The sequence below is a fragment of the Struthio camelus genome, chromosome 11 (assembly GCF_040807025.1).
Source record: "Struthio camelus isolate bStrCam1 chromosome 11, bStrCam1.hap1, whole genome shotgun sequence".
NCBI lineage: Eukaryota > Metazoa > Chordata > Aves > Struthioniformes > Struthionidae > Struthio > Struthio camelus.
In genome coordinates this window covers 23,029,794-23,048,385 of record NC_090952.1, presented here as the reverse complement: position 1 = coordinate 23,048,385, position 18,592 = coordinate 23,029,794, and the positions used below count along the sequence as shown (strand labels likewise).

The 18,592-nt window shown below is 54.1% G+C and overlaps 2 protein-coding genes across 8 annotated transcripts in view; one reads left to right on the top strand and one right to left on the bottom strand.

The window, feature by feature from the left end:
• Positions 1 to 1,619: 1,619 nt before the first annotated feature.
• CD40LG (CD40 ligand) lies at positions 1,620 to 6,924 on the top strand. Its single transcript, XM_068957377.1, has 6 exons — positions 1,620 to 1,862; positions 3,496 to 3,633; positions 4,533 to 4,578; positions 4,746 to 4,793; positions 5,053 to 5,115; positions 6,366 to 6,924. Exons 1-6 carry the CDS (start codon positions 1,707 to 1,709, stop codon positions 6,731 to 6,733), a joined length of 819 nt encoding a protein of 272 aa, XP_068813478.1. The 5' UTR covers positions 1,620 to 1,706; the 3' UTR covers positions 6,734 to 6,924.
• A 3,837-nt stretch (positions 6,925 to 10,761) lies between these two features.
• The window catches only part of ARHGEF6 (Rac/Cdc42 guanine nucleotide exchange factor 6), a 43,802-nt gene continuing 35,971 nt past the window's right edge, over positions 10,762 to 18,592 (bottom strand). For 5 of the 7 annotated variants that reach the window (XM_009684867.2, XM_068957091.1, XM_068957093.1 and 2 more), the window contains 6 exons: positions 18,464 to 18,484; positions 17,532 to 17,625; positions 16,417 to 16,506; positions 15,111 to 15,210; positions 14,105 to 14,159; positions 10,762 to 13,175 (listed from right to left, as the gene is read on the bottom strand). In XM_009684867.2, coding sequence (XP_009683162.1) covers positions 13,035 to 13,175; positions 14,105 to 14,159; positions 15,111 to 15,210; positions 16,417 to 16,506; positions 17,532 to 17,625; positions 18,464 to 18,484 — 501 coding nt within the window. In that variant the 3' untranslated portion in view covers positions 10,762 to 13,034. The remainder of the gene's footprint in view (positions 13,176 to 14,104; positions 14,160 to 15,110; positions 15,211 to 16,416; positions 16,507 to 17,531; positions 17,626 to 18,463; positions 18,485 to 18,592) is intronic. The other 2 variants (XM_009684868.2, XM_068957095.1) reach the window with 1 other exon arrangement.

Sequence of the window (18,592 nt, the reverse complement as noted above, 5' to 3'; positions counted from 1 at the left end):
CAAGGTCTCGGCCGCTGGTCGACTGCTGCTCAGCCACTGAGTTGCTGCCAGCAAAGCCCCTGGTGCTGTCGTACGCTTGTGACTTGGGTGCTATATTTAGGAACATGGTGACCTGCCAAGGTCAAATGCTGGCTTGGTTGCAGAGCTGTTTGTGCTTTGTTACTAGCGTTTGCATCTGCAGCTAACAGCGCCCTAACCACACAGGACAGGATGCGAGCGAGTGGGTAGGCAGCAACAGCAAATGCTGGACTCAATCCTGCAAGGCACTGAGCAACCCAACAAGGCGCTGAGTCCCCTCCTCTCCCTGGGCTGCCAGAAAGCAGTGCCCTGCTCAGCACCCTGCTGCTTCTAGAAGGATCCTACCCTTTATTTGCTGTATGCACATCTGATAAGAGCATTGCCTTTAGCATACTACTTTCAAAACAACTTTACACGACAATTTGATCACTGCCTTTAACACAGAGCCCCAGCCCTCCCTGCAGGCAGCCGGCCTCGTGCCGCAGCCGTGCAGCTCTTGTCCTCTGCGCCCCAGCAGATGCCTAGATTTGTTCTTTCCACTAGCCTGGAGGATGGGAGATCTGCCCCTTGTCGCAAGCAGTGAGGACCCCTCTGCAGGTATCTGAAATTATCGCACGAGTGCTGCAAGGCCGGACAAGTGCCAGGTGCCCTGAGGAGCTCTGAATCTGGGCAGACAAGGCAAGCGGCGGCAGGATGTTACCCCCCTGGTGCTGGCTGGAGAAGCAGAGGCTGAGTGTCACCATGGGACACAGGGTTGAGGTTGTCCAAGGTTGCTTTGAGGCTACCCAGGGAGGTCAGCAGCTGGCAGGAGTGCCCAGCTGCCCCAAGAGTCCTTTCCATGCCCATGAAAATAGACATAGTTATACATGTATAAGTGAGGACACTGTCTGAGCATACTTGTGCTCTTGGATGCAGGGTGAGCACCTCACTGAGGTACTGCGAAAGCTGCTGAAAACTTGTCTCTCCAAACAGAGGGCCAAGAGGCAGCCTCGAGACCCAAAGACCTGCTGTCCGTCAAGGAGCATGGAGGCTGGGCGCACGCTGGGCTCCCGGGGCCCGTAGAGATGGCCTTGCTCCAGGAGCACCCCATCTAACTGGGCAGAAACCTGCTGTGCCTTCACCCATGCAGAGCACAAGGCAAGTCCAGAAGCCAGCACAGCCCACCCGCCTTAGCCAAGCGGCTTAACTGCAAACTCATCCTCCTCAGTGAAGGAACCAGAGAGCAAAAGGACTTTCTTCCCCTCTTGAGAAACGACCAGCTTTCCACGTGCTTCCTAAGCCCTGGCAGCCCACGCTGCACCTCAGCAGCTCTGCCCGTGGATTTGCGGTCTTCGTTTCTTTAAAGACAGTCAGCTGCGAAACATTCATCCACGATAGGAAAAAATCATTGGGGCACAGTCTGGAGTGTTTCGAAGGCAAATATGAATACATGGAATAAGAATTTCTAACTGCTTCTGGTAGGACGGTAGGAAAAAGCATGGAAGTGCACAAGAGAAGAAAGTCTAAGCAACCTTTTTTTTGTTGTGGGAGACAGTCGTGAACAAACCTACCCACTACGAAGGGTTTTTTCCAGGAAGTGTAGGTTGCTGCAACCTGTATCCCTTGAGTAGCGGCTGCTCACACAACAGTTCTCATGCTACGTGCAAGCAGTGCGTTTGACGAGGGAGACCCAGCAGCCTGCCCGGAGGATGAATGAACCCTACAGCCCTGCAGCACCCAGACCCATGAGCAGCACCTCGCCCAGCACCATGAAAATGTTCATGTGCTTCCTCACAGTATTTATTGTAGCACAGATGATTGGGACTGTACTGTTCTGTTTATATCTTCACATGAAGATGGATAAGGTAAGTGTCGAAATAAAGTCGGGTCTGCTGGATTGCTAACATGATTTGCCTTCAGCGCGGAGAGACCTGAGAAACACAAAGGTGAAAATGGTACCAGGCAATGCCGGCCACTGGACTGACACAGGAGAGGCATTTATTGCACCCGCGTTCTTGTTTCTGCTTTAATTTGCTGCTAAGTAAGATGTGTGCTGATGACGAGAGATTTGTTCCCTCCCTTAACAAAACGAGACTGGATCAATAACGAAAAGCCATTAACAGCAAACCGAGCAGTTGGTCCGGCCAGAGCTGAGGCGAGGAGAGCGTGGCTTAAACACATGAGTGGTTATTTTAGGCTTTTGGGGAGCTACTTGGTGGTTTGTCTGGTCCCACAGAACTTGGCGGCTCTGTGACACCAAGGAGAAAGGGGTCCAGAAATGACTTTTTAAAACGTTTTCATGTGATAATATTGCAGACTTCACTTCAGATGTTGTCTTTATGCTCCGGGAAGAAAAGAGCAGATCTTAATACTTAGTCTTTTCTAAAGAGACACTTTATCAGCGATCCTGTCCTGCACCTGGGACAATACTTACCAAAAAATTCAATACTGAAAAGTAGCTTTAAAGGTTGCCATGACTCCCGCTGCACCATACAACGCTCATAAGCATTTTCCTAAAAGTATTTTCCTCCAAAAAAAGAGAAACCTACCACTTAAAGAAACTAAACGGGTATAAAACCCAGAATGAGTTCTCCTTACCAGCTGCAGCGCAGCGCCCTTTCGGAGGAGCGGGAGATGAAGCGGGGTCCCCGGCAGCAGGAGGGTTTCGGTGCACGCGGCCGGATGCCAAACCCGGCCCCGGGTGCCCAGCACTGCCCGGGTCGAGCTCTTGGCCAGCCCGGGACTCTCCGTCCGCACATCTGCCTGCGGTTCTTTCTGTTGCTCAGATAAATGTTAGGGTTTTTTTTTTTTTTAACCCAGATGTCATTTCACAAATCAGTTCCTTTTTTTAAAAAATTTCAATTCTTTTCTTGGCGTTCTAATTTTTTTCCTAATCTCTCTCTTTTTTTTTTTTTTTACTCTGAAACTCTGGGCAGAATTCAGCCCCAGTTCACCGGTCAGTTCAGTCTCTTAGAAACTTTTCGCTGTCAATAAACTCGCTGCCAGAAAGCAGCGCAGTTCTGGCCAGGGCGGCCCTGGCCCCGGGGTGCCCCGGTTGCGGCCGGCGGGAGCGGGGGCCCGAGCCAGCCCCCAGCCCCTTGCTGCCGTCCCCGTGCCTGGGTCCGTAAAGCCCATCAGGCAAACTTTTGCCACCTGCCTTTTGGAGAGGGTGGAGTGGAGAATTTGACTGAAGAGGTGATAGAAAAGGGGTCTGGCCAGGATCCCGAGCGATCCTGCTGCCCGCTGCCCCTCGCCGGGATGAGCCCCGGCGGCGTGGTTCCCGCGGTGCCGCCGGCCCCAGTGGTGCCTGCTCCGCGCTGGGGGCTCGGGGCTGCGCGCGCCACCCTGGTGCGTCTGACCCTGGCGCTGAAGGGCTGACACCGAGCTTTGCCGGCTGCTTTTTATTGCTGGAGGGGCTGTAGCCCGGCTCCGGCCCCCGGCTGCTGCACCCTTCCCAGTAACACCCCGTTTACCCTCTCTCCTTTCCCTCGCCGGCAGATGGAAGAAGCCTTGAGCTTAAATGAAGATTACGTCTTCCTGCGGAAAGTACAGAAATGTCAGACGGCAGAAGGTCGGAAATCGACTTTATTGGACTGTGATAAGATTTTAAGAGGCTTCCAGGATCTCCAGTGCAAGGTAGACTGCTGTTAGCCGGATAGAGACCCTGCTGGCGGTGGAGGGGGGCTCCCAGAAACACACGCACAGCTTTATTCAAAACCACGGGTGTCCTTTTTTAAACTGTTTTCCCAAAACGCTCTCGGCAAGAGCGTACATAGGCAGTGTCTGTGCGGGGGCCGGCGGAGCGTCGGAGCCGCAGCCCGGGAGCCCGGGGCAGAGCGGGCGGCGCGGGCGGCCGGCGGCAAAGCCCGGCTCTGCCCTCAATCCCGCCTGGCTCCCCGCTCGGAGCATCTGCCGGGGGGGTGCGAGGGCGCCCATACGCCCACCTTGCCCGGCCTCGGTGACGGGGCAGGACGGGGCGCTCCCAGCCCGCTCCGCGCTGCAGGCGCTGTTGGCGAAGGCTGCGCCGAGAGGGCAGGGGCGCTTCTGCCGCGCGGCCCGTGCACGCCAAGGGCATCCGCCGCTGCACCCCGGCAAAGCCAGTGGGGGTCACGTCGGCAGCGGCACCCGGCCGACAACAGCAAACTATGAGACGGGCCCATCTGAGCCGTCCCGAAACCCGGCGGGGCGCGCGGCGGGGCCAGGCACAGCTGGCCGGGGAGCACACACGGCCCCCCAGCGTGGCTCCCAGGCGTGGTGTTTCAACAGCCTGAAAAGGGGTTTTCGCTTTGTTTTCAAAAAAACTTCCCCTGTCTCAGCGTTTGAATGGCATAAAGCCGAAGAGCAGAAGCCCTTCAAGCAGGCTGCGCTGCGTGTGATGCTGCGGGAGCTGTCGGAGGGGCTCGGTGGGCTCGGGTACCCTCTGCCACCAGCAGCAGGGCTGCGGGGGCCAAAGCATCCTTTGCACAGAGGCTTTGAAACCTTTCGATCGGTATATCTTAAATTTCTTTTTTTTTTTTTCCCCCCTGCTGTTGCAGGACGGCGGAGTCAGCGAGGAGCGCCCCAAGTTCGAAATGCAGAAAGGTGAGTTTGCCAGCGGCGCTCGCGGACGGGCCGAGCGCGGGGCCGGCGGAGCCGGGTGCCGGGCAAGGCTCGCACGGGGGCCGGGGGCCGGCCGCTCCGAGCGCCGCTTTGCCCAAAGCCGATGGAAACGAACCCGAAATTCAATCCCCGGCCTTTTCCCGTTGCAGGCCATGAGCACTCCCACTCGAAGGGCAAGAACGAGACGTCGGTGGCAGGTGAGGCGCGGGGCCGGCGCGGGCTGCTCCCGCGGCGGGGCCGATGCTGCGCGCTCTCCTCCGCCCGGGAATCCCGCTCCCAGGCGGACTGGGCTGAGCGGGGCCGGATCCTGCCTCGCTCGGGGATGGGGGGGCTTCGGAGCCGGATTTGGCCCATAGAGAAACGGGCAAGCCTAGGGGAGGGCTGCGATGCCAGCACAGCTGTGCTGCCGAAGGGGGACAGCAAGGCGCGAATAACCCCGGCCTTTCCCCGTTGCAGCGGAGAAGAGGCAGCCGATCGCAGCCCACCTGGCGGGGGCCAAGAGCAGCAAGGCGGTCTCAGGTACGATGCGCCTGCCAGACCCGGCGGCCCCCCGGCAGTCCTGCCCCGCGGTCGCAGGCTGCCCCACGCGAGGTCTGCGCGCCCCGTGCCGGCCGCTTTCGGTGGCCTTCCTTAGATTTGCCTGGAAACGCACAACGGTTTAGTTTTTACGGTGAGGCACGCTTATTCTGGTTGGAGTTAAGGGAACCGAGCTCTGCTTTTCCTCTTGGATTGGAAACGAGCCGCTTTCGCTTGCGGGGCCGCATCACGCCAGCGCGGCTGCTGCGGGACGGTCTGGTGGCCTGCGGACAGCCCTAGCCTGGACCGCGGCTGATGTGGGCAAGCTGCACTTCATCACAGCTGTGGTCAGGTCAGGCTGGCGAAAAGCAGGCGGCTCGTGCCGGCAGAGCCGAGGCCGGCGCAGCGAGGCTCGCCACAGGCGCGCGCGAGGGCCGCCGCTCGGCCTCGGAAGGATTTCTCAGTCTGAGCGCCTCCGATTTAATTCTGGAGTAACTGCCAGTAATTCGCAGCTGCTCTTTCCATCTCTGACGCAGCAATTCACCCAGAGCTCGGTCTACCTGTGCAAAGCTTAAGTCTTAGATAAGATCAAAGGAGCGAGAAGCTCGCTGCATTTTCAGACTCCCTGCTTAAGCATTTGTTGAGGTTGTAAAGCAGAGCCCAAAAGGCTGCCCGGAGCGCGAGGCGCAGCAGCCGGGGACGGAGGAAACGTCGCAGTGGGATGCGCAGCCGCGGCCCCCGGCTGCGGTGGTGTCCCTGCGCGGCCCCGCACCGAAACCGTGGGAAGATTATTTTTGGACTTCCTCGGTGAAGTCTCACCTTCTCCAGGAGCCGGCGGAGGCCGAGCGGAGGAGGCGCTTGGGTGGCAAAGCGGCACCCAGCTTGGAAACAACCGTGTGCCCTGGGATGGGCGCGTTTGAATGCAGGCGCCGGCGTGCGTTTTGGGAGGCCTTGGAGGTCGGGCCAGCGAAAGCCGCGGGCACGGCGGCCCGGGTCGCATTGCCAGCGAACAAATCCCAGTGCTCCCCTGCTCCCATAGTCCGTGCAATTGCGCGTGCCAGGCCAGCAACCGGGACCGCCGGGTTAAACCGATCCCGGCCTCGGGCAAGGGGGCCCTGCGTCCCACGGGCCGGCGGAGGGTGCTCCCGAGCCGAGCGGGACCCGCTGCGTGGGGCGAGCCGTCCCACCAAAAGCAGCCTGCCGCACTGCTTTCCCGCTTCTCCCAACTCACCAGCCATGTTTTCCCTCCGCAGTTTTAGAGTGGAAGGCGACGGGCTACGCCCCCATGAACAGCCTGATATCCTACCAGCAGGGCAAGCTGAAGGTGGAAAGAGCCGGGCTCTACTACATCTACTCGCAGGTCAGCTTCTGCACCAAGGCGACGGCTTCGGCACCCTTCACCCTCTATATTTATTTGTACCTCCCCATGGAAGACGACCGGCTCCTGTTGAAAGGACTGGACACGCACAGCACGTCGACGGCTTTCTGCGACCTCCAGTCCATCCGGGAGGGCGGCGTGTTCCAGCTGCGGGAGGGCGACATGGTCTTTGTTAACGTCACAGACTCAACGCTAGTGAACTACAGCCACGGCAGCACCTACTTCGGCATCTTCAAGCTGTAGCGGGGAGGCCCGCCCCGCCTTTGCGGAGCAAAGGGCCTTTCCCTCTTTCCCCTATTTATGTTCCTCTGCGTCTTTATTGTCTCGTTTCTTAATTTGTATATTTTGTTATTTATTAATGGGGGCCCAGGGGCCCCCGAGAACAGAAATGGAACAAAGTTTGAGGCTGTCGTTGTCTGCACTTTGCTTTTTTCTGGTTTTGCGTGTGCTGGTGTCGGGGGTCTGGATCCTCCGCGCCATGGGTGGCCCCGCGTGCCGGGCAGGGTGGATGTCCTGATTGTGTCACATAAGCTTTATTTAGCAGACTCTACCAGAAGGGTTTCTCTCCTCACAACGTAGGACGTCTCAGGGCACTCCAGTTAAGCCAGGTTCAAGCTAGACCTATCTTCTGTATCAATCTGCTTACAAAAGTACAACGGAAAAACATTAAAAGGCTTAGGAACGTCTCCTCTAAAGGACTCACTCAGCAAAATGCTGTCCTTAACGTGGTAACTGCTGGTGATGCATCATTGCCGTCCCAGCTGTCTCCTTGATGTCGAGAAACCCCTTTTTTCCACCCGTTCCTCTCTGCAGAGCTCAGCCAGCCTCCTTGCCGCACGTGGTGCTGGCTTGGCCCAGCGCGCGCCGGCTGACGTTCACCTTGCAGCAGAGGGGTGAGCGGTGGCCGCCGGGCGGCTGCTGATTTCGGGGCAGAGCTGTGGTGAGGCGCTGGCGGTGCTTGGCGGGGGGAGGACCCTCCACCTGTGTATCGTTCCACTCCTCTGCAGAAGGGGCATTGGCCATCAAATTTGGACCTTCCTCCTCTCCTGAAATCCAGCCTCCTCTGGGGCTGGTTCTCCCAGGAGGAGTGGGAAAGCACCGGGCTAGGTCAGGAACAACTGCTCTTTTCTAGCCCTCCAAGGTGTACAGGCAGAGCATCTTCTGGCTGTCCTCAGTGAGAGCACGTCCACGTTGGCTTGCTCTCCTGGAGCTTCAGGAGAGCAGCGCTGCGCAGATGGGCCAAGTCCCGTCTCGGGCGGGGGTGACCCAGGTGCGACCGCGCGCCGGTGGGCTCCCTGCCGCTCATCCCCCAGGCTCGGCAGGCAGGAAGGATGCACTAGCCGCAGCAGAGCTCGAGAATATTGATGCAGCACTTTTTTCATCTAAAGACGCCAAGCAGCGGCGAGCCTGGAGCACTTAGTTGTTGGGGTCACGCTTATCTGGGTGCAAAACCCTGGAAACACGCCTGGAAGTCATCAGGTTTGCGAGTGGAAGTGTTAGCAGATTCGACCAATCCTTCGCTTGGCTTGAGACTGCAGGTCTGGTCCCAGCAGGGTTCGGGCGCGTGCCCTTCGCTGGGGTGCACGGGGCCGTCTGTGCGTAGCTTATGCCAGTGACCGGTCCCCGGCACGGTCCCTCCCAAAGTCACTAGAGGCAAGCTCAGAATCCGCCAGTTTAGTTTCCTGTAATGTAACATGTAGTTTGCAGAAACTGCATACGTTCGTTAGCGAACGGACTGGTTTCGTCCGGTGCCTTGTCTAAAAACTCTTTATTTACCTAAAACCGTATCGTCTTTGCGAACAGAGACCGTCCCCGCGCGCAGGGAAAGCCGTGAGCGCCCGAGGGACCACCCGAGAGTTTCGCGGGAGCTTAGAGGAAACAAGCAAACAAAAAAAAAAGCACAGAACAACGAAATAAAACGCAAACTGCTTTTTCCTCCCACAAGCGGGGCTCCTGGGGGCGAGCTGCCCGCCGGCGCGGCGCTGCCCGCTCGGCCGCCTTTCCCGAGGCTTCTGCTTCTCGCCCTGCTGCTTCGCTTGCCAAAAATAGCCCGTGGGCTTCAGGCGGGAGGTGAGGCGTGGGAGGGCAGGGGACGCGTTCGCTGCCATCCAGCTGTGAAATTCAGGCAGCGGCTTTCTCCTGAGCAACTCTGTCCGTCCCCGCCGGCCCCTGCCCAGGGCCTCGGCAGGCTCCGCTTTCCTGGCCCCGTGGAAAGTCTGAAGGTCAACGCTACATCGGTTTGTTTCCCCCTCGCCATGGGGGCCTCTCTGTGACTTCTTGGGCGGTGGATTTCACAGTTTCTGAAGGTGATTTTTTTTTTTTTTTTCCCCCCCCCCCTCTTTTTACATCAAGAAGCACGAAGGGGATGGGCGGAAGACGAGCGCGGCGGGTCGTCGGCAGGCAGCGGCGGGAGCGGGCAGCGCGCCGGCCGCCCACCGGCGCAGGGCATGCACCGCGCTCACGCGGAAATAACCTGCGGCGTTGTTCTTTTTTAAACTAATTTTTATGTAAGAAATGACCTCCCTCTCCTTCCCCCTCTCCCCCCCCAAAAAAAGATGCAGCGATGGTTTCCAGGCCGGTTTCGCTGAGCTCACGCCTCTGACATCGGAGCTGCCCGGCACGGCGAGGGCGCCCGGCTGCACCTTGCACGCCGCCGCGCGCGGGGGGCGGCTGCTCGGCCGACGAGCCTTCGCACTGCCTTTGCACTAATCAGGGGGTCTTTTTTTTTTTAACTCCTCTTCCCCAATTAGCTGCTGCCGCCTAGGTGCCAGCTTGCCTTGAGGCGCCCTGCTCCTTGCCGGCTCCCTCCGGGCCTCCCCGCGGCCGGGCAGGATCCGGTGGCCCCGGGTCCCGCCGCGGCTGCCACGAGCGGAGGCAGGTGCCTGCATCCCTTTCCGGGCGGCTGCAGCTTGTCGGCACCGGTACGGCCCCTTTCCTGATGTCCGTGCTTTCTCCTGCACTGGTTTTCCCCTCCTGCCCCGCAATGCTTTTGGCCCTGATGGGGAGCCGACAGCCCTTCGGGAAGGGACCCGGGCATGCGGCAGCTCCTGCCCGTTCCTAGAAAGCCCCGTGCCCCGCTCTCTTGCTTTTCCCCTGGCGTTACGGTCACTGATCCCTTGCACGAGGGTGTGAACCGCAGTCGGCTGAGCGAGCCGGCGCTGCGCCCTCCTCCAAACGCCGCGCAGCCCCGAGGGCGGTGGGGAGCCGCGGCCCCGGCGCGAAAGCAGCCGACCAGAGGGGGACTTCCCCCGCCGGCTCGGCTCGGCCTCGGAGGAATCTGTGGCGGCGCGCGCGCTCGTGCCGTGGAGCGGTGCTGCACGGCGGCGCGGCCGACGGGAGCAGCCCGTGGCGAACGGGCGCCTCCGGGGCTTCCCCAGCCACCAGCCGTGCCGGCGCTTTGGGCTGCACAGATTCAGCCGGGATTTTTCCCCTCTGTTTTCCTGCGGGTGGTCACTTGGAGGCTGCACCAAACCCCGGTGCGCGGAGGATGCTCGTGCCGCTGCTGCGCAAGCGCTCGGTCCCGCCACGGGCCTGTTTGCGAGCTGGTGTTAAGGGCCCAACAGACCCCGTATGCAGCAGGAGACGTGTGCATTTGCGGAGGGAGGGTAGGGTTCGACTCCCCTCCTGCCCGGCCGCGGCCCTGGCCGGGCCTCAGCTGCACTTCGGGTGCCGGCCGCGCGCGTGGCGTGGCGCTACCGAAAGAGTTAAAAATACCAGCATGCAGGAGAGGTCTTGTCCAAGTGGTAGACCAAAGGAAATCCTGTCACCACACCTTATCCCCAGCAAAAAAAACCCATGCGCAAACTGTACAAAAAAAGAAAAAAAAAAAACCCTTAGACAGGCAGGAAGTGATTTATCTCCAGAAAGCAACCGAGTGGTGCAGCAGAGAACAGCTCTTTCTCCGCGCAGCATCCTTGCTAGCAAAGCGCAAGCAAGGCTTGAGGGATGACACGGCGTCTCCTTTGCCCAGGACCGGGCTGCTCCCTCTCGGCGGCGGGCCGGCGAGGTGGCACCAGCCCGACCACTGGGGCGTCCCCGCTGCGGCATCGAGCGCATCGGCGCCCGCGCGGTGCCGACACGGGTGTTTTGAGCACCTTCTCCCACCCCGCCGCCGGGGGCCGGCTGTCCTTGCGCGCCGGGGCGGCTTCGGCTGCTCGCGGGACGCGTCGCCCGGCTCAGCCAGGTTTTCACGCGTAGCACTGAGCGGCTTTCTTGGGGCCAGTCCCGGAGAAAAAGGGGGAGGCGGAAACAAAGGAAGCAGCCCAGGGAGCTAAGAAGCGAGTTTTATCCTTCTTTATTTGTTGAAAATGTCAATTAAAAAACTGTTCAAAATAAAAACATGTTAGAAAAGTTGAACTTGCATAAGTAGTAACAGTAAATAAACCTACATGACAAAGATAAAACTGGAAGGCAGCTGACAACATCCATCTAAAGACAGACTCACTGGAACCTATTTACAAAGCGCTGTAAACAAAGTAAATATGGAAACATTGCTGTCCATCCGGCATGGCTTCTCTTCCTTTTTTATTTTTTCTTTTCTTTTTTGGCTTCTAGCTCTTGACAAACGCTTGATCCAAAATGTCCCAGTGTGCCCTCCATCACATTACATCCTACAAACATGCATATGTACACAGCACGGGTTTCAGCTAAACTGGGGGACAGCAGGCAAGTTTTTCTAGCCTTTCCTAGGAGTATAAATGACCCGTTGGCTCGCTTCCTTGCACTGATGGCATGTCACGAGCCAGGCCCTAGCCCGCCTTTGGGCTGGGCCGCGTGATGCCAGGAGGCCGCCTCGGCCCCGTTACGGGGTGCCTGGACAAAGCATCCCAAAATAGCAGCGTAAGCTGACTTCAGGCTCAGCCACGCCGGCGCGAGCAGCGAAGGAACACCGTCCTGGCGAAGGATTAACCAGCATACTAGCACTTGACTGCTGCCCCAACAAACGTCAAATGCATGCCCAGGAGGGGATGCGGAGAGCTACCACCTAGCTCAGATGCTCTGGGGATGGCAAGTGTAGCCAGAGCAAAAAAAAAAAAAAAAAAAAAAAAACAACCCTATTTTATCTCTAAAACAACTTAGCATTAAATGGGGATGCTTTTTAAATTCCTTGTGATGTTCTGGAGTCTAGCTGTCCCCAAACACTGTTCTCTGGCTGAATTCTAATTGCAAGGAGGGAGTTTGTAACTATTGCCTCTATTATATCCTTCATGAATAACGTAAATGGTCTGACCGTGTAATGTGCTGTGGTGCGTCCGCATACCCTGGGACCATGCTGCCCCGTGATATTCGTGAGACTTACCATTAACAGAAGATTACTTTTATAACGCTGCTAAGACGGAAGGAAAACATCAGTTATAAACTAGGGTACAACATCAAATAAGATGAAGATATTTGATACATATGCATGTTGTCTGTGTGCTGTGCTTGAGGAGCTGTGCAGGGATCTGGAAGGGTGTCACGTCATTGCCCCAGGAGCATTCCAGCTCTTGTCAAAGCATAAACAGAAATACTTTTCCTATCCCAAGAGAAAGTTCCTTCTTCCTAGAACTAGCCCCTTTGGGGCGATGGTGGAGAAGTGGCCATTGGCTGTGTTCCCAGCCTTTGGGAAAGACTTACAGAGAGTCTAATGGTGGTGGGAGGGAGCAGAGAACAAGCACGTTTTGGGTTTTCTTTTGTCAAGCAGTGTTTGCAATTCGTACAGAGAAAAGCATGTACTGCAAGGGGGAGCACAGCAAAACTATCAACTCATACAATACCTGGACACTCAAAGTGAAAATGCAGCAGGGTGTAGGAGTCACAGGTCATGCAGAAGAAAAGGTACTGGGGGCAGAACAGCAGGTACCTGTTGTGCTAATCGCGAGCTGTTAGGAGGCAGTACTGTGCAACATACCTTCCCATGCGCTCTGACAGGTGCTCCAGATCTGACTTCCCCAAGGACTTAAAATGTCTTCGTGGTAATTGCACATTTAAAATCAGTTATCAAGGCCACACAGGAACCACAGTATTGCTGGGCTCTAGTTCGCTACAGTCAACTAATGGGGAAAAAGAAAGTGGATGGGGAAAGCTTCCCCAGTTGTGATTATCTGAAAGAGGAGCATGGTGCTTTTTGGTTTCTGCTCAATGCCAACTCAAATAACATTTTCATTCAATAAATAGGTACCGGAGCTTTTAAAAAGAATGAAAGCATTAAAAAGTGCTTACGCTTCCTCTCTAGGAAACTACTGCCAAACTCTTTGTGAGCGGCAATCACTAGCAGAGTTTGTATTTGCTCCCAGTAGCAGGTACGATGAGGTATTAGTTGCTGCAGATGAACTGTGAATCATGGACCGCCTGCTTACCATTTTAGTTGTGATTGTTTCTGTGTTTGTTTTATTTCCTTATAGGATGGAAAAAAAAAAAACTATTTCTTTCTCTATGACTTATTTTTTTGGTAACAAAATCCCCAAAACCAACAAAATAAGGAGCAAGAAGAGGCAAAGGATCCAGTTCTGCTTCCCAAAAAACACCTGAGGTCACACACCACTGCCAGCAGCTTCTCCCAGACTCAGGCTATCAGAGACGACTTGCGGCCTGTGTCCTCCCTGGCACACTCGTCCGTCTGCTTCAGCAGCCTTCTAACCAACTTCTCCAAGTCTTTCCTTGATTTAAGCTCTTCCTCCAAACACTGCTTCATCCTTTTATTCTCCTGTGAGGTGAAAAATAAAGGAATAAAGATGCAACTAATGCCCATGCACTTTACGCAATGATGTATTTCTGCATGTCTGGCTGCCCCGTGGCTCACAGGTGATAAAATACCAGGATCTGACAGGTTAGTGGTGGTTTGCAAGGATGAAAAATACAGGTTACCTGTGGCCAGATCAAGGCTCAGGCAGAGCCCTACTTCCTTACAGACCTGCGCAAAAGCCCCAGCAGCTTTGAGCAGTGAGAAGCATTCTCCTGAACACCTTACTCCAAGCCTGACTTTGAGGATCCTGTCCTCCTGGCGTAGAGTCTCCCACGTCCAGGCTTGCGGCTGGAGGGAAGAGGATGCATTTCCTCTCAGGCCACAAGAACCTGGCACCTACCGTATTCCTAACAAAAGGACAGTCAAGTCGAAAGAGCGTTTAGACTTAGGGGGAAATTTTCACGTTACAGCAAAGGCCAACTAGTACCTCCCTCAGGCTGGCTCTGGTACTCAAGTGACTATGTGGTGAGCTGATCCAGGGAGCTAAACTGAGAGAAAACTAACCAAGCAAGGAGAAAGTGAACAGTCTTCTCTTTCCTGCGCTGCGTCACCCGTGAACCCCCAGCACTGATGCAAGGGGCTGCATGGCCGAGGGAAGGCAGGCCGCAGCTCTCCCCCACTGTGGTCGGCCATGAGATCACACGGCAGCTCGAGCCAGAGCCATTGCCTCTGGCAGACGGACACGTTACCTAAACAGCAACGTGGGCATGGCACCGCACAGCTCCCGCAACAGGCGCAGGAGCGACTCACACCAAGCAGCTGCGGGATCAGATCGGCAATCTGCAGGAGGTTTCCTGGGCGCTGGCCAGCCAAACACGATGCCCCCATGCGCTTAAGTGCTGGTCTGGCTCTTGATCTACTCACAGCACAAACAGAACCAGTCAAATTACCTGCTTTAGTTCTTTGACTTCATCTTTCAGTGCATAAACCGTGTCAACAAGGCTCCTACAAAAACAAGAAATCCCCCCAAAAATGAAACAAAAGAAGCTAAAGAGCAGGAAAACAAGAGAGTGGGATCGTTGCAACTGAGACACTAATGGGAAGGTGCTTCCGGCTTCTGCTTTTCTCAGCTGCCCATTGCAACATCGGGCTGTCACCATCTTTGCTGCCTGTGAGAGCACCCTGGAAACACCATCTAGAAGCATTTATCCGTCACTGGTCCAAAATTCAAGGACCTTTTCTTAAAACTGGAGAAAAACACCCCGTTCTGCTGGCTTTAAGTCATCAACAAAGTTCTGCAGCTTCGGCTTCTTTGCTTGTGCTACTGCAAACAATAATAATGGTTTTAAATCTGGAAGCGGCTAAGCATCTTTCAGAAAATGACCCTGATTCCTTGAGGTCATGCTGCAACAAAAATAAATATGAAAGGAATGCACTGCCTGGGCTAGACAGAGAGCAGACCAGTACAATCACCCAGACACTGAGGTTCTGTAAGAGGCTGGGAGCGCTCCCAGACAACATTACCCAGGTGACATGCAGGGTCCCAATGGGTAGCAGTAGCCCAGTACATCAAGAGCTTAAAAAAAAACTCATCCAGTTCAGTCCTGCCTGACGCCATTAACGACATCTGGGTGAGTTCTGGGACTCGACAAACTGGCTCTCAGGACCTGGCACACCGACTCGCAGAGGGCTACAGCCAATTCAACGCAGCTGGGAAGGTGGCTTCATTCGCTAAAAGGGACAAATTCCCTATAGAAACGGCCCAGAGCTGCTGGCACAGCCAGGACCCCAGCGAGGACAGAGACAGCAGTCTCTGCCAGGCTGTAACGCCTGGCTACTCTGAGCTCCTCACTAGCTGTGCTCCTCTGTGGAAAAGCAGAAGGAGAGGGCCTTAGTTCTTAACATCCTTCCAAAAAGCAACAAGGGAATCTGCAAGTAGAGAGCGGCCTCGCTTACTTTTCCTCCGTGACAGTCTGACCGTTGCTTCTCGTTTCCTCTATGATGATTTTCTCTTCCTCGGGAAGAAGGACTTGGGGGATGGAGTCTTTACGGGAGCCTGCGTACAAGAATTACTCATCAGGAAGAGAAATGGAGACTCTCCCTGACTCCCACACCGCACAAGAGACAGCACTGCAAATTCGTACGTTGTTCACCTCCTCCGCAAACCTGGGATGCACTGGGGACTCAAGCCAATGTGTGGCTCCCCGTGCGGACCCCTGCGCTGCCCCTCGGGTTCCTAACCTGCGTGTGGAGGCCACCCCGGAGCCCTCCTGCGAGCCACGCGCTGCCCTTGACCTCGCAGCTCCAATGCCTTGGACAACGCTTTTCATGCGAGCCCAGCAAACACAGAGGGGAGGGAGCCAGCAAGGAAACGGCTGCTAATAACAGAAGTTAGCCCTGCTGTGCATCCCGTGGTGTGTGTGACAAGGTGTTAAACACATGCATGCCGCCCCAGCCTGGAAATGTGCCACTGCTTGAATGCTTGCTGTGACACCCGCAGTAATTCCTGTTCTCAGTGGAGGAAATACTGAAAGGGGGGAGCACTTCAGTGAGACCTAAACATTGCATGTATGCACTCTGCTGTGCAAGGAGGGACTCGGGTATCTGCCACGGTTAAATATGGGCTTATATACTTAGCTGAACTGGAGCTAAAGCAGTAAGTGGAAAGATTTCAAGAACGCTCAGTGCATCTAAAGCTACATCATTAGTCATAAACAAAATCATTCGATTAGGGTCAAGAGCCCTTGGAAGAAACACGGCCCCCCCATTTTTAAACGTACCATCATTTGCTAGTTCACTGATTTAATTTGACATCTCACCAGCAATGATAAATAGTTTTATTTCCAGAGCTTAAGATGTTAGATAGTCAGGTTCTTATGAAGCTGCTTGTTCTTAAATACGCAGCTGATTGAGAGATAATATTCATGCTTCCTTTCTAAAGCTATATGCAACCTGAGATTACCATCAGGTTTTCACGCTGACAGCCACAGGCACTGACTAGGTTTGTTTAATTCCTAACAAGTGCTGGTGAAGTAGCTGTGTCTCATCTACCCTCCTACTTACTCATTCTCTGTGTTTAGAAGAAAAACAATGAAAATAAACCACTAGGCAGATGAAGCTTCCTTATCTTGAAGATTGAACACCACACAGTTTCCTAGCATAAGCCTGATTGCTGCATGATGCAACCATCTGTTTTTTCCCAGATGGGTTAACAGTGTGGCAGAGAGAGTAGAAGAATTAAATAATCTGGTCGTGTGCCCACCTGAACTGAGAGCTTGCTGGAAGCCTGCCCCAGTACAGTATGCCTCGATCACCTTCAGGATCTGAGCATCCTCTTCTAATGCAGCAGTACCTGTAAAACATTGCAGACAACAGCTATCGCTAAAAGCAAACTGCTCTGGCTTCATCTCGCCCAGCCCTTGCTCCCAACTCCTTTAAGAGAAGAGCGCGTTGTTGCCTTGACTGACGCTGTCTCTGCAAGTTGCCCGACTCCTTTTTGAGCTTCTTTACATTTTCTGGCCTCTGCAACATCCTGCGGCACTGAGCACCATGACTGAACGGTGTGAAAATGCACTTCCAGCTGCTTGTCCTAGTAAAAGTCAAGGGGTGGTGCCTGACTGGCTGAGGGGAGCACCGGGAGGTGGGTGGGCAGAGCAGCCCTCCTAGGAGGAGTTCCCAGAGGAAATAAGCGTACCCAGGACACCTGGTGCTGCCTCAGAGCAGGACTGGGAAATGGAAAGTCCTCATTTCAAACTCTGGCTCAATGCTGTCTTCTCAAGTGAGACAACTGACCTCTGCCTTTTATATTGCAGCAGCTCACCATGTGACCAAGGTCTTTCACGTAAGACTCACTAGGAGTGTCCCAAAACGGACCCCAGGGAGCTGCTAGAACAACTTTCTTTGCAAGTAAACACCTCTGCGTGGATAGGGCCTTTTTTGTTCCCTGGTCCCTTAGGAAAGTTGATGCAGGACCTGACGGCATGGACAGATAAGAGCTCGTCCCAGTTCTCTTCTTGCTCTCTGTGATATGTACTGTACTCTCCTCTGATGACTGTTGGCTGAGGTGCTTTTAATGCAGCTTTCAACAGCTCAGAAGTGATTCCCTCACTTCGTAGCCAGGATAAGACCATCCACAACCATGTGATTGTGTGCTAGCAATCACAGTGAGGGCGCTAGCGCTGCCCAGTAGTTCTGACTCAGAGGGGATGTATACAAGGCAGAGGAATGGCGCTCTTCCAGAAACCTCCCATGAAGAGCAGCACGTAGACCTGCTCATGTGTCTCATCGTTTACTGCAAGAAAGAATATCCTCAAAGCCCTGTGGAGATTATTAGGGAAATAGAAACCTCAGAAAAGAAGAGAAAAATTCCACGCTTACTTTTCCTAATAACAAACTCTTCATCAGAAGCTTTTCTCTCAGTTTTCCTTTTCGGAAGAAATTTCTTCATTGTTTTTGGACTCTTGCTGGAATCCTATAGAGAAACAGACTCCTGTATTTAATCAGAACCCTAAAGGCAGCTTAAATGAAGGAGCAGGCTAAACATAGCTACACGTGTTACGCGCAACACGTGAGAGAACTACAAAGCAGACAACGACAAAGTTGAGGAAAACAATGCTTTTTGCCTTCCCCATTTACTAGATGTGCAGCCACTGCTCCCTCTAATAGCAGTGGGAATTGCACCTGCAGATCTAGGACGTGACACAGTCCTTCAGCAAAGGCATCCCTCAGCTAATATCCTTTAGCCAAAGAATTCAAACGTGCTCACAGCTCTTTTGGTCTGTTTACCACCTCTGTAGTCTTTGTTAGAAAACCCTGTAACATTGGTTATTTCCTTGACTCCATTTTTATTTCTAACATAAAACAGTTGATAAATGACATTGTTTCTAAATGCACACAATTTATTTGAGAGTATAAATACCCCATATACATATATAGGGAATAAACAAATACACACGAAGTTAGTGTCTGCTATGACTGCACAAGTAAGAAACAAAAGCTTTTATCTCCTTCACTGAGTTATGAGTCTTGCTCACTTGGAGAAAATTAGTATATTAGTAGGTTACATGCAATATACATTTTAAGGAATGGCTAAAAAAAGCAGTAGAAGAGGCATGCCAGGAAATTTCAGTATCACAGTCCTAAATTCTTGTTGAGAATCCTCTCAAAATTATATTTGCCAATCACAATTGATTCATGTTAGCGCACTGATATTGCCAGGCAAAATTAGGGTCATACAAGCACGAGAAGCATGAACAAGAAGAACAAGCATTCTTTGCCACAATAAGCCAAAGAGATGTATCTACCCTTACCTTTAAGATATAAGACATCCTCTACAATGAATATGCAAAGAAAGAGAAGATGAGTGTGAGAGGTTGATCATTTTATTGACCAACTTCATTAAATCCACAATTCTAAAACACATTTAAATGTTAGTGTTA

Excerpts from the sequence above, each read along its gene's own strand:
- CD40LG (XM_068957377.1), top strand. The coding sequence starts at position 1,707 with ATGAATGAACCCTACAGCCCTGCAGCACCCAGACCCATGAGCAGCACC. Across the intron at positions 3,634-4,532 it reads TCCAGGATCTCCAGTGCAAG|GACGGCGGAGTCAGCGAGGA; the intron begins GTAGACTGCTGT and ends CTGCTGTTGCAG. Across the intron at positions 4,794-5,052 it reads GAACGAGACGTCGGTGGCAG|CGGAGAAGAGGCAGCCGATC; the intron begins GTGAGGCGCGGG and ends TCCCCGTTGCAG.